General features: G+C 54.4%; 1 protein-coding gene across 8 annotated transcripts in view; it reads right to left on the bottom strand.

The window, feature by feature from the left end:
- Nucleotides 1–1,310: 1,310 nt before the first annotated feature.
- RPS6KA2 (ribosomal protein S6 kinase A2) overlaps nucleotides 1,311–13,392 on the bottom strand; it is a 294,983-nt gene continuing 282,901 nt past the window's right edge. For all 8 annotated transcript variants that reach the window (XM_045080056.1, XM_004769583.3, XM_013044355.2 and 5 more), the window contains 4 exons: nucleotides 11,797–11,873; nucleotides 10,053–10,170; nucleotides 6,355–6,492; nucleotides 1,311–4,851 (listed from right to left, as the gene is read on the bottom strand). In XM_045080056.1, coding sequence (XP_044935991.1) covers nucleotides 4,726–4,851; nucleotides 6,355–6,492; nucleotides 10,053–10,170; nucleotides 11,797–11,873 — 459 coding nt within the window. In that variant the 3' untranslated portion in view covers nucleotides 1,311–4,725. The remainder of the gene's footprint in view (nucleotides 4,852–6,354; nucleotides 6,493–10,052; nucleotides 10,171–11,796; nucleotides 11,874–13,392) is intronic.

Genomic DNA, 13,392 nt, shown 5'->3' with positions numbered 1-13,392 from the left:
CCCCCAAACCCCCACCCTGCCTGCCTCTCTGCCTACTTGTGATCTGTCAAATAAATAAATAAAATCTTAAAAAAAAAGAATATTAAAAAAAAAAGGATAGGCAGAACCCTGATAATGGAAAGAAACGCTCGTGACCAACAATGCACCCAAGGCAACCTACAACGTGTGGCACAGGCAGCCGAGCCGATGGCTGGATATAGACAGAGCTGTGGTTAAAGCAAGTGCGAAGTCCTTTCAGGGACAGAGCTGCCTGGCACCCGGCTGTGCATTCGATGGCATACCCGACCCGCTGTGACTCCATCAGGCCCAGAAGATGGCCAAACTGCCTCTCCATTTTCTGCAGGATGAACAGAGTCATACTGAATTAAAGTTCTCCGGAGAAACGGAGCCAGTGGGAGATATGTTTCCATCTCTAGCTACATCTCTGCATCTATCTATCATTGATCAATCAGTTGATCTATGTGTAGAGGGAGAGGGAGAGACATGCATTTTTAGGAGCCGGCACAGCCATCACGAGGGCCGGCAGGTCCGATGGGCACAAACGGAGCTGCGGGCGGCGCACTAAGCGGGTCTGACAGCTGGAGACTCAGACAGGGTTTCCATGTCGTCTTGGGGAGAATTCCCTCTTCTCTGGGAAACCGTAGTCTTTGCTCTCAAGGTCTTCGTCAGATTGGCTGAGGCCCAGGACATCTGAACTGCTTTACTCGAGTCAACTAATTGTAAGCAGTGATCACATCTGAATAACCGTGAACATTAATCCCATCTAGTCCACCAACGACCAGACCAGAGTATGAGCGGACCCACGGGCACCGCCGTGCGGGGCGCCGTCTTCCCCAACTTACATGGGGGTCCCAGAAGGAATGAAGGCATGAGTCTGGACACCACTGGAACCCTAGGGGTGTGGAAGCCCTCTGGCTTCCTTTCTTCTAAAACGTCAGGAGAGTTGCCTGTTGGGGGCTGTGAGGCCCAAATTCAATATTTTGTCATTAATCATCTCAAGGGTTTAGAGTCTAGATTGTCACTGCTGCTCATATCAATGCCCGCTGGGCTGATTTTGAACTCTTTCGGATGTCTGCTAGTGGGGGTATCTTGTAGCGAGGCTACACATGTCGTTGGCAGCTCTCGGTGTGGAGTGGATGGTCACACTCCCCACGCAGATGCCACCCGGCAGCGGCAGGGGCCAGCAGCAGCCCGAGGACAGAGCGAGGGGATGGGAGAAGCAAGACCTTACCTGCAGACCCACTGGCGACCACACAGAGTCCGGGAATTACTGTTAGCCTAGAAAAAGATTACACTTCATAAAACCCATGTTTATTCAAAAAAATCTATTCAGAAAGTCTGGAAAGCGTAATAAATATCTGTATAGTGGCCGCCCATCTCAAACATAAAATACAAAGCGTGAACATATTGACCTATAAACACAGACGCGGGCTTGTAAACAAAGTGCCGAGTCGGGTCTGGGTCGGAAGCTCCTCGGGCCACCAGCGGCGGAGGGTCCGCGTCGCCCACGGCTCTGCCCGGGCTCTGCCAACCCACGCTGGGTGCTCCTCCTTCCTCTCCGCCGGGGAGCTGCGGCGTCCTTTGCACTGGAGAATTTTAAGGGCTCTTGGAGAGGCGAGGGGCAGCGAGGCCGTGTGGAAAGGAAAACAGTGCGAATCAAGTTCATCGTGTGCTTGGGAGAATCCGTCAAGTGTGAGGCCGAAGTCTCACCGCGCCGCCGCAGGAGCAACAGCGTTTCACGACTGACACTGGCTACCATGGAGCACGATCATCGTTTAACACGTCGGACAATCTTCCGGGCATCAACACACACAAGGTTAGGTTAAAATCACGGACAATCTGACCTAAGGATACAGAAGAAACCTCACTCTTGCCCAAATTTGACTTGGGGATGGCATCCGGCAGAGCCCGCCCCCCGCCGGGGCGGGACAGGTGTTCCTGTCAAACGGGGGGACTGCAGGGGGGTGAGGCCACAGTGGGATCCCTGGGGGGACCGCGGGGCGGTGGGGGAGGAGGCCTGAGGGCCAGGGCTCCGTTTTCTCACGAGAGTCTGTGGGGCTGTGATCCGGCGGGGAACAGTTCCATGGTCTGTGGGGCTATTATCCAGAGGGGGATGGTCCTACGGTTTGTGGGGCAATGATCCAGAGGGGGATGGCTCCGCGGTCTGTGGGCTATTATCCGCAGTGTGGATGGTTCCATGGTCTGTGGGCTCTGATCCAGGAGGGGATGGTTCCATGGTCCATGGGGCTCTGATCCGGAGAGTGGATGGTTCTACGGTCTGTGGGGCTATGACCTACAGGGGGATGGTTCCATCATCTGTGGGACAGCGATCTGACTCCCTGCGGTCTGGCCGCCTGTGCGAAGCCCCCGGAGCCTCTCAGGGCGGGCAGGGAGCCCCGCACAGAGGAAGTGAAAGGGGAAGTGACCCTTCCTCCGCACTGATACTGCTCAGAACGCACAGCCACTGGCTCTTCCACTGAAGACCTGCGAGCTGGGTTTCAGCTCTGGTACCGACTTCTCTAGGCTGACTTTCTGGAAGGGTTTCAAGTGTCGCTGTGTCCTGGAGAAGGTGCGCAAGTGGCGGTATCTGACAGACATTCAAGTCGAGTCGGTTCATCCTGACAGGTGCCTGTGGGGTCTCTGCCACCACCACTGCCACCCCCTGCCCTTGGCTAAGGGCAGGACTTGGTGCGAGGTGAGCCCCCAGGTCGCTCTGTGACTCCCGGAGTGGCAGGTGCCCTGCGTGCCTGGTGACACTGAGTGAGGGGACGAGCAGGGGCGGCGGTGTGCAGAGAGCGCCCTCTGGCCCTTCTCCTCTCCCGGTTGCTCCCGGGCTCCGCAGGCCTGCGTCCCTCCCTCCGCACTCCGCCTCTCTGTGAGCAAACCAGCGGCTCAGCGGCACACCGCGGCGCAGGAGCCCTGGAGCCGTGGCCCCGTAGCGGACGGAAGGTGTGATGACCTCGGTGGCTTCCTGGGAGGGCAAACCCATGACCTAAGGGCCAACCAGTTTTTCCCAAGCTTCTAATCACAGATCAAATAATTCAGATCTGAAACAAAACTGTTGGGAACCAAGCCTTTGTGGTCTTGGGGAAAAGCAATTTCCAGTGAGAAAATACGGGAGCTGCCTCAGGAGGCTTTGTGGGAGGGAAGCCAGTGGCGACCCTGCCCCCATCTTTCCTTCTGGTGGTTCTCGGGCGGCGAGAGAGGCTCACAGAATAAGGAGCGCTTCTGAAACGAGGTTACGGTTTCAGGCCCAAGCGCACTTGGAACAAGCTAAGCAGTTATGCCCAGGATGCCACATGTTGCTACTGTTTTTGTCTTTTCGAGGTGTGTAGCTGCTTGAGATGGGAACAAAGAATGATGAAACAGGTCTTCCGAGTGAGATTGGCGGAGGACCCCAGGAGCCCCGCGCCCGGCCAAGGGCGGCGGGGAGTCCTGGGCCGGCCTGGAGGCTCCCCCCGTGGGGCTGGGGGAGGACACCGAGGGCCACACGCTCTCTCCTCTCCTGTCTGGCAAGGGCGCCCCACCTGTCCCGGTTTCATTTAAGAAGCGCACAGCCCCTCCCGTGCGCGCCCCTCCCTGTGGGAAACATCAAATGTCCCGGCAACATCAGGTGAAAAACAGAAACACAAACGCAACAACACAAAAGCACAGCTTCTACAAAGTGCATGGTGCCCCGGGTCACCCATCTTCTGGCTCCTCTCCAGGCCCCAGGGTGGCAGCAGGGCCTCCCGTCCCCCTCCTGGCTGCCGTGGGGCCGGGACTGCGCCTGGAAGGGAGGAACAGAGCTCAGGGTTGCCCGGGCTCGCGGGCCTCCTGCGGCCCAGAGAGGGGAAGGCAAACACAGCAAAAACACTGCTTTGGGATGAAAGCACATGGGGCTGACAGAAGACCGCAACCAGCCGACCAGCCGTCGGGCCCATCGCACACTCTCAGAACCTCTGGGCGGCCTTGACCACCGCTAGAGCCAGGGTGGGGGCGTGGAGCCCCAGCCCTGCAGCCCCGGCCGTCAGGGGACAAGAACACTGGGCAGGGGGCACAGGCTGTCGCTGGCTCCTCCCCAGGGACGCGCCATTCTCGTGAAAAGAGGCCCCCAAAGCAAAGATGCCACCTGTTGGTTCCCGGCCCTTTCCCCATGTGGGTCTGCGACCTGGAGAGGACACCCAGCACCGCAGTCTGGAAGATGGGCAACGGGACGAGGGCTCTTTGGATCAACTGGAGGGGACCTGGCGTCTACTCCCGGGTGCCATGTGCTGACCCCGTCCTCCTGGCAACACCACACCACAGAGGCCAGCCCCTCCCGGGGTCGGGTGGGGGGCCGGGGGGGGAGCTGGTCAGCGCGTCCGCCCACCCGAATCGCGGGGACGTGTGTGTCGGAAACCTGACCCCCTTCCTGGCTTTACCATTGGAAAAAATATCTCTCTGTATAAATATAAGCCGTGATCATAAAAGACCCACAGAGCCCGAAAGAACCCTACAGGCGCTGCTCATGGTGGTGTGCAGTGAAGTGAGTCCGTCGGGCCAGCTCGGGGCAGGGAGGCAGCAGGGTGGGCACAGCGAGGCGCTGAGAGGTCACGGTCTGGATCCATCCAGGCTGAACAAGAGAACGTGGAATGAGCAGAGGCTCCCGGGCCTTCGAGACGGGCACAGTCACCCTGGCAGTGCCCGGGACGGAAGCCCCAGCCGGCGCCGCCCGCCCAGGATGCTCTGCGGGGCCTGCTCGCACTATAGCCTCGTGGACGTGAGTCTCTTCATGCCCCTGCGCTGAGCCAGGCCGGACGACAGCACTGGCTCCAGCCGCGGGGCCTGGGGAGTTCTGTTCAGAGCGAAGTAGGTGGCAGCCATGGCACCCTGGGGAAGGAAGGGAGAGGGCGGGTGACTGTGGTGCCCACCCGCTCCCGAGGGGGGCGGCCTCCGGATGCCTCTGGACCTCGGTCTCCCCACCACGGCGCCCGGAGCTGGCAGGGTCCCGTGTGCTCCGGGCCTCCTGAATAAAAGCGGTTTTGCTCTCTGACCATCCCACACCTGCCTTCAACTGTGTGTGTGGCCGGGGGGGTCTCCGGGAGCCTCCGGATGAGATCGCAGGATCCCGGCCCTATGTTACCTTACCACACTAGCCAGATTTTAGAAGACGGGCTTTACCCTCCAAGGACTGAGACCCGGGAGTGATGTGGCCTTGGTCCTCCCCACAAAGCTCCGAGCAGCCTCCGCCAAGCACACGAGGCAGAAAGCACTTGTGCTGGCAGTGTAGACCCTCCAGTCCTCGGGACGTCTGTGAGTCCATCTACACGGCACCACAGGTGCAGGTGCACCACGACAGAGGTGGGCAGGAACCATTGCCTGGCTACGGTCGGGTCTGAGGACGCCTGGCTTTGGTGACGCTGACCACAGTTGTACCGCATGGTCAGACCTTGTGAGGCTGGGACCGTCGGGCGGCGAGGGTGCACCCAGATCCGTTCATTTCCTGCTACTCTGTTGCTGAAAACCTTGGGATCCTTGGGACTGAGACCGTCTCCCTGATGGCAGGTGTGTCCTGATCTCTGTTCCCTCGATAGCCCTGTGTTCCGTTAGGGGCTTCGCATGTCAGAATGCTCTAGAGCAAGCTGTCTAGCCACATTTCATGAGGCTGTGCCCTGGGAAGTGCCTCAGGAAAATGAAGTGAGACATATGCGGTGTGCGACGGGGGTGGCAGACCCTTGCCCTCAGGCCCAGTGCAGGGCCCCTGCTCCCACGGACCGGCTTCTCCAGCTGCCCCTGGCCACTTGCCGGCTGTATGCGTCATGGACATGGAGCACATGTCTGTGCACCACCAGGGGATTCGAGGAGGAGCGGCAGAGATGTCTGGCTCTGGAAGCCTCCAGCCCTCATGGTCTGGGCCCCTGCGCAGAAGTCCGTAGACCTCCGCTCTAGAACCCAGGGCTCTGGAGCCTGGAATTGGTGCCAATGTGCGACTCCCCCCACCTCTCTCTCTCCCCCCCTCCCTCCTGCCCCATCTGTCTGTCAGTCTTTCTCTCCTACTTCCTGTCTCCCTCTCTCCTTCTGTGTCTCTGTCCCAAACATGTACATGTGCCTGCCACACACATGCACACGCACATGCACACGCACACAGGCACACAATGAAGCTGCTCAAGATTGTTACCAGAAGCTGTAACTCACTCGGAGTTTCGCGTGTGATTGCTTGTATGTGTACAAATGTGTAGAACTAAATAAATTAGGGAGACCTGTTTGTGCCTCTTACTGGTTCCCCATCTGGTTCTCATCTCACGGTTACTTTTGGTTAATTGTGGGGGATCAGGGCAACTTTCCTGAACCCCCCACCCCCGGCATCCCGCTCTCATGGCTCCCGGTCCGCACCTTCACCAGGTGGACGTCCCGTCTGCTGAGCTGGCTCTGGGACAGGTACTCTCTGTTCACGATCCATGGGTGTTTCAGGACTTGAACTGCCGTCAGGCGCTGATGAGGGTCTACATGGAGCATCTTGGACACGACATCCTGTAAGGGACGACAGCAGAAGCTGATCCAAAGAGCCTCCTGAGCCAAATTCCTTCATTCCTTCCCACGGCAAAGCCTCACCATTGTTCTAACTGATTCTCTGCCCTGATAGGGGAGGGGGAGTCCAAAGTTTACTTTCAGCTTTAAAAGTACATGAATGATTTTTGAATTTTAATGATCATCACCTTGATGGCTCGCTTCAGGTTTTTATCATACTAAAGGTTTGATATGCAAAGAGAAATCAAATGTAGACATGTTGGACGGTGCATGTAATTTACCAAACTACTCTTTTAGTAAAAATGATACCTTTCCAAAGGGAGAAGCCAGAGAACGACTAGCCACAGATATAAGCAGCGATGACAGTGCATGTGGTGACATTTTTACCAGCACAGGCCACGGACATTTGCTACAAATCAGCACCAGCCACAGAACTGTCCGTCTGGAGCCACTACGTGGGTCCAACGGGCTCATGTCCCATAGGGATGATTTTCTTATGTGACCTAAGATAATCACAATAAAGATTCCTAGGACTGTGACTTGAAGACAAAGCTTCCCTTCACGTTCACTCATGGCACTGTACGCACACGTGTGTGCACACGCACGCGCACACACAGTTACAAGTATGATGTGCATCTCCACGGCGTTCGCGACGCTCTCTGCACATGCGTTGTGCGCCCTTTCTTAAGAGTCATCGGGATTGGGGCGCCTGGGTGGCTCAGTGGGTTAAGACACTGCCTTCGGCTCAGGTCATGATCTCAGGGTCCTGGAATCGAGTCCTGCATCCGGCTCTCTGCTCAGTGGGGAGCCTGCTCCCCCCTCCCCCGCCTGCCTCTCTGCCTACTTGTGATCTCTGTCAAATAAATAAATAAAATCTTTAAAAAAAAAAAAAAGAGTCATCGGGTTTGTCCTTGGGGGAAAGTGTGTCACTGTCCCCGTTTTGCAGATGAAGACTCTGACATTTACAGTGATAAAACAACTGCCCAAGGAAGACCCATGAGAATCTGTGCTTTCCTACTAGCCTGCTCACCCTCCTCTAGCATTTCCGTGACATTTCACAGGGAAGTAAGAGTTAGCATGGACATCAGATGCTGATGATGTACTCAACAGAATTTTTGGTCATAAACCACAACAGAGAAATACTACAGACTAATCCAATATTCTTTTTAAAACAGAGAAATCTAATGCCTTTTAATATTTGGTAACACTGATCTTAGTAACTTCTTGGAACAAATAACTCTTGGAAGCAATATTGTTCCGATTTTCCACGTACACAACTGAAAGCAGAGAGACCTATTTTGTTTGCTTAAGATCTCATAGTAAAGCAACGTTTCTATGCAGGACATGCAAGATGCGCAGTAACAACACAGAAATCCATAGACTTCATCAGATTTTGGAGAACTGGAGGTTTTGTCGTATGTTTGGGGAACACAGAGAGGGGGGAAGGCATGGGGCAGATGGGGCAGAAGATTCAGTGGCGAAGGGGCACGGAGAAGTTATCAAGGTCGCAGAAGGCAATGAATCCCTCTGCCTGCAGCAGCAATCCTGCTACTTGACTTGACTGCTTTCCTGACACCTTTTCTCTGCTCCCCACTCCTACTTCCAAGGTTTCTCATAAAATTTCTCCTAAAGAAATCACCAGCACCTGAGTCCTGGTCTACTTTGGGAGCCAGAAATAGACGATTCCTATACTCCTTTGAGACAGAATGGACGGGTGGGAGCACTGGGACCATTAGGGTCTGACACACAAGAAATGCTCCCTAAATGCCAGCTGCCTTCTGCTCTCCTATCACCTCTTCCATGACCTTCATCATCACCTCTGCCACCTGCTTCACTGTCCCCTCTGTCATCGGTTCTACCGTCTTCTCTACTGTCTCTTCCACATCTCCTCCACCATCTCCTCCATCGTCTTTTCCACCATCTTCTCTGCCACTCCCTCCCCCATCATCTCTACCGTCTTCTCCACCATTTCCTCCACCACCTCTTTCACCACGCCCATCTCCTCCATCATTCTCCCCACTGTCTCTTCCATATCTCCTCCACCAACACCTCCACCGTGACCTCTGTTATCACTTCCACCATCATCTCTGCCACCTCCTTCACCATCTTCTCTGCCAACCCATTATCTCCTCCATCACTTTCATCATAACCTCCACCTCCACCATCTCCTGCACCGTCTCTTCTACCATCACCTCCACCATCATTTCTACCATCTTCATCATCCCCTCTGCCATCTGCTCCATCGTCCTCTCCATCGTCACTTCCACCATGACCTCTGTGATCATTTTTACCATCATCTCTGTCACCTCCTCCACCATCTTGTCCACCATCTCCTCCACCATTTTCTCTACCATCACCTCCACCACCTCCTGCACCATCTCCTCTACCATCACCTCTACTGTCTCCCTCATCATCTCTACCACCTACTCCATCATCTCTCTCATCACTTCTGCCAACTCCTCTATCATCTTCTCCATTATCACTTTCACCACCATCTCTACCATCTCCCCCACTATTTCTTCTACCATCACCTCTACCATCACTTCTATCATCTCCACAATCCTCTCTACCAACTGCTCCATCATCTTCTCTGCCACCTCCTCCACCATCCCCTCCACCATTTCTGTATGAGGTCACACAGTGATGACTACGGCAGCACTAGAATCAGAACCCTAGATGGTCTACATCTTTCCCAGTCATTTTACAGTAACAAAGGAAATAGACTGTTGATACTCGTGGTTGTGTGATCATGTACTATTTAACTAGAGAGGAACTGATGATCTCAACTGAAAAAGACTAATTCTGATGTCTCTTTAAACAAGGTTGGTCACATATAGTGAAGCTGCAGGGAAGCCCCAGTATGGAGTTTTAGAGTAAGAGAAATACACCTCTGTCCCAGAGTTCATCCTCATCAGTCCGTGATCATTCAGGGCACTCAGTTTGCAACATCTCTAAGAGTGCAACAGTTCTTTTATGTGTCAACTTGGCTAAGCCATGATGCCCAGCGTTTGGCCGATCACCAGTCTAGATGTTGCTGTAAAAGTCTTGTTTAGATGAGATTAACACTGAAATCCATCAACCTGGAGTAAAGCAGATGACCCTCCTTGATGTTGGTGGGCCTTATCCAATCAGTTGAAAGCCTTAAGATAAAAAAGACCAGGGTTTCCCAAGGAAAGGGAAGTCTGCCAGCAGATGGGCTTTGTACTCAAGCTGCAATGCCAACTCTTCCCTTGCAGCCAGCTGACCTACTCTGTAGATGTTAGACTCATCAGCCTCCACAGCCTTGTGAACTGACTCTTAAAAACAAGTCTTTCTCTCTGTTTTTACCCACATCCTATTGGTTCTGTTTCTCTGGAGAACCCTAGTACACCAAGACAGTAGAAATGTGGAAAGGGCTTCAACAAAAGTTTTGCAAAAATATTTCTTTTTTTAGTTGAGAAGCTAAAAATAATCTACAAAATACTGAGTTGTTTAAATGAAAGATATCCTCTAGCTTCCTCCCAGATACAAAGGTTGATATAGAACCTCCGCCCCTGAGAAGGAAGAGCGCGGGAAACACCCACCTTTGCGGCATCGGAGATTGAGTCCCAGTTCCCCCCGGAAAGGGCATACTTCCCGCTGCCAATCCGTGCCAGGATCTCCTCGGGCGTGTCATCCGGTCCGTTTGCAAATGGGGTAAATCTGCGCAAGGAGAGAATGCATCGCTCTCAGCTCCCATTTTATGACCTACAGTAAAGTTCATAGCCTGATATTGTCTCTTTTTGTTGTCGTTGCTTGTTTTTTTAAAAGTAGGCTCCACACCTAACGTGGAGCCCAACATGGGGCTTGAACCCACAAATCTGAGAGCAAGAATGAGCGAGATCAAGAGTCAGATGCTTTACCGACTGAGCCACCCAGGCAGCCCTGCCTCTCTGTTGTTAAAAAGAATAGCTCTTTCTTTGCCATCAAGCTCCAAATTCAGGAGTCATGGCAAAGTGTCACTTATTTCTTTTGCCGTGTCCATCCTCCTAACTTGGACTATAGTGTAGGTCAATAAGGCTAGTGTAGAAAGCCCTGTGGACCCAAGCACGAGCGTCCCTGGACCGGTCCTGGCTCCCCTGGCTACCACGTTACGGTGGCCGGCCCGGGCACTCGGTTCCCGCGGTGAGACTGCGGTCTGACGGAGGAGAGGCCGGGATCTGGAGTCTGAAAGGCCCATGGTTGATCTGTTAACTCTGGTTCTCTGACAAATTAATTTTTGAACACTCAACTACACAACGGGTAGAATCATATGCTTGCAGGGACCTACACAGACACATAGAGGATGCCGTCCCCACCCGCCCCACGGTGAGTCACTCCGCCGGCTCCCAGCATGAACCAGGGTGTGTCCACACATGCCGGGAGAAAAGGAATTCTATGGGATCCTCATGGCACCTCCTTTAGCGGCCGAGTCTGTGATCTGGGGTTTATGTGCAGACAATGTGGGTATCAGACGACCCGCAGGGCGACGCAGCGGTGACAGGAGGAAGGGCCGGATGCCTTCCCTGCCACTGTGGTGCTCGAGGCAGAGCCCCAGGCTCACACATCTGCCTACCTTCACTGCGGACGCTCATCAAGAGGCCGCAGTAAGGCCACAGAAAAAGTTAATAAACTTAAAAACATGGGTCTCCCTGGGGTTCTTAGGACCGTAGACCTTTCAGGCTGGGAGCCTGGAACACTACACGGCGGCCTCTTCTCATTCAAAAGTGAGGGAAGCGACGCCCGTAAAGGTCAAGGAGTCAGGCCAGAAGCAGAGCTGCTGGGGGACGACCGCGGGTCGGAAGCGGGTGTGCACACAGCACACCCAGCCCTCCTGGACGGCCGGCTGTCTCGTCTGGCGGCCTCATAAGTCAGTCGCCTGTCCTCATCTGGTGGCCTTCCTGGAGGTGCTGTTTGGCAGGAAGCTTTCATGGGGGCTTCCTAACTCAAGAGGATGTTTTTAAGAGAAGATGCTGCACCCTCTTAAGGGGCAGCACGTGCTGGGGAGAGCGTGGACACGTGGTTGGAGGCAGGGGTTTTGTGTTGATGGGCTCAGTTCTGTGCTCAGTTCGCAACTTCTAGACATACATTTTAAAGAAAACCTATGGCCAACTTTCTTAAACCTGTTCTTTAGCTGTTCTGAAAGGGCTAAGAAGCGTTTACCCAAGCCCTGTGAGTGTACGTCCCCACCCGTGCACGGAGGCAGGGGTGACCTGGGCTGAATTCAGGGACGGCCCCGGGACGCCTGCCTCACGACATCTCGGGCGCACTCGCCATCACGAGCGGACGCCTACGGAGGGTGTGCATTACCCCGCCAGCATGGTGTACAACAGGGTCCCCAAACTCCAGATGTCACAGGCTGCGTCGTAGCCTTGCCGCTTCAGGACCTGGACGGGGGAGAGCAGACGGCAGATGAGCACTTGGTGAAGAAAGTTCAAGGTCACAGTGTGGTCTTCGGAGGAGACCATGAGCTGGGCAGGTGGGAAACGGGGGGATATCGTTTATTAGCACCAAGTCAATACTGACGCCCTGCCACAGGGATCCCCAAAGACCAGCGCACGCACACGAACCATGGTTCTTGCCAGACACGTGACGGAGAGCTTGAAAACACTCACTTTTTAAGGCAGAACTTTAAAAAAATGCTGGCAAAGTATACACAACATAAAATGTACCATCTTAATCGGTCTTAGGAACACAGGTCAACTGTCCCACCACCTCCGTGTACCTCCTTCCTCTCGCAAAACTGAACCTGTCCCCGTTCCGCTCCCCACGCCCCTCGCCCGGCCCCGTCTCCACCCTCCTCTTTCTGTCTCGGTGGATTCGGCTGCTTTCGGGACCTCATATGGGTGGAACCACAGTAATTTGGCTTTTCTGCTTGCATCAAACAACACGACATGCTCAAGCTTCATCCCTGGTGCAGTGTGGGACACGATCGCCTTCCTCGTTAAGGCCAGTATCCTTCGTACGAACACACCGCATTTCGTGCACCCAGTCAGCTGCTGAGGCCGCTTCTGCCTTCTGGCTATTGGGAATAATGTGCACGTCGTGGGGCGACCGCTGCCCGCGTCTCCGCGGGCAGTGTCGTCGGGTGTTGGCATGGCCGCATCACATGCTAATCCTGTGTTCAATTTTCTGAGGAATAGTTAACACAGAAGATTTTCATGAGTCCCAGAACTACAGACTTCCACGGAGGGCAATCCTCTGACGTGTTTGTAGTTGATGACAGCAAAGCGGGCGGCGCGGACACGCGGGGGTGATGCACGTCCCTGGGTTAGCACGGACGTGGTCAGGAGAGCTGAGCTCAGTCTTCTTAGACACGAGGGCAAGGGTCCCGTCTTCCCGCCGTTGTATCACTGAGGCCGCTGTGTGGCAGCCAATACCAGCGGATTAACTGTCCGTCGTTCAAACCCCCGCGTCACCAGCTCAGTGACCTCCCAAAGTCCTTGGACACACTGAACGTGGTGGTTGTTGTTGTTAATCCACGCGGTGTGGCCATCAGTATCTACCCTGTGTGCCTCATGGGGCGTCCGAAGATAAAAGTAAACACTCAGTAAGAGGGCTTTGTGAATGGTAAAGCGATATACCAATGTAAGATATTCTATAATTGCTAAAACCGAGGCATATGAATATTGATCAAGTAAGACCGTAACAGAGGCTTATAAGCAGGTTGGGTTGAAGGGGGTCACAGGTAGCATCTGGTAACCTAAAAGTGGCCTCACAAGCCCACCTGTGTGGGCCCCGTGCCCACCTGTATCCTGGCTCGGCACCTGCTGCCTTCCCCATGACCAGCGCGGGAGCGACCTCTCAACTCCAGACCACTCCCAGGTCCCTGGGGGACTCCTTTTTTTTCTCTTTTCTCTTTTCTTCTCTTCTTTTTTGAAGTAGACTCCAGGTCCAGCATGGAGC

This window comes from Mustela putorius, unplaced genomic scaffold, assembly GCF_011764305.1.
Source record: "Mustela putorius furo isolate JIRA1106 unplaced genomic scaffold, ASM1176430v1.1 tig00000450_pilon_pilon_pilon, whole genome shotgun sequence".
NCBI lineage: Eukaryota > Metazoa > Chordata > Mammalia > Carnivora > Mustelidae > Mustela > Mustela putorius.
The sequence above is the reverse complement of the archived record's forward strand: the minus strand, read 5'-3'. Positions and strand labels throughout refer to the sequence as shown.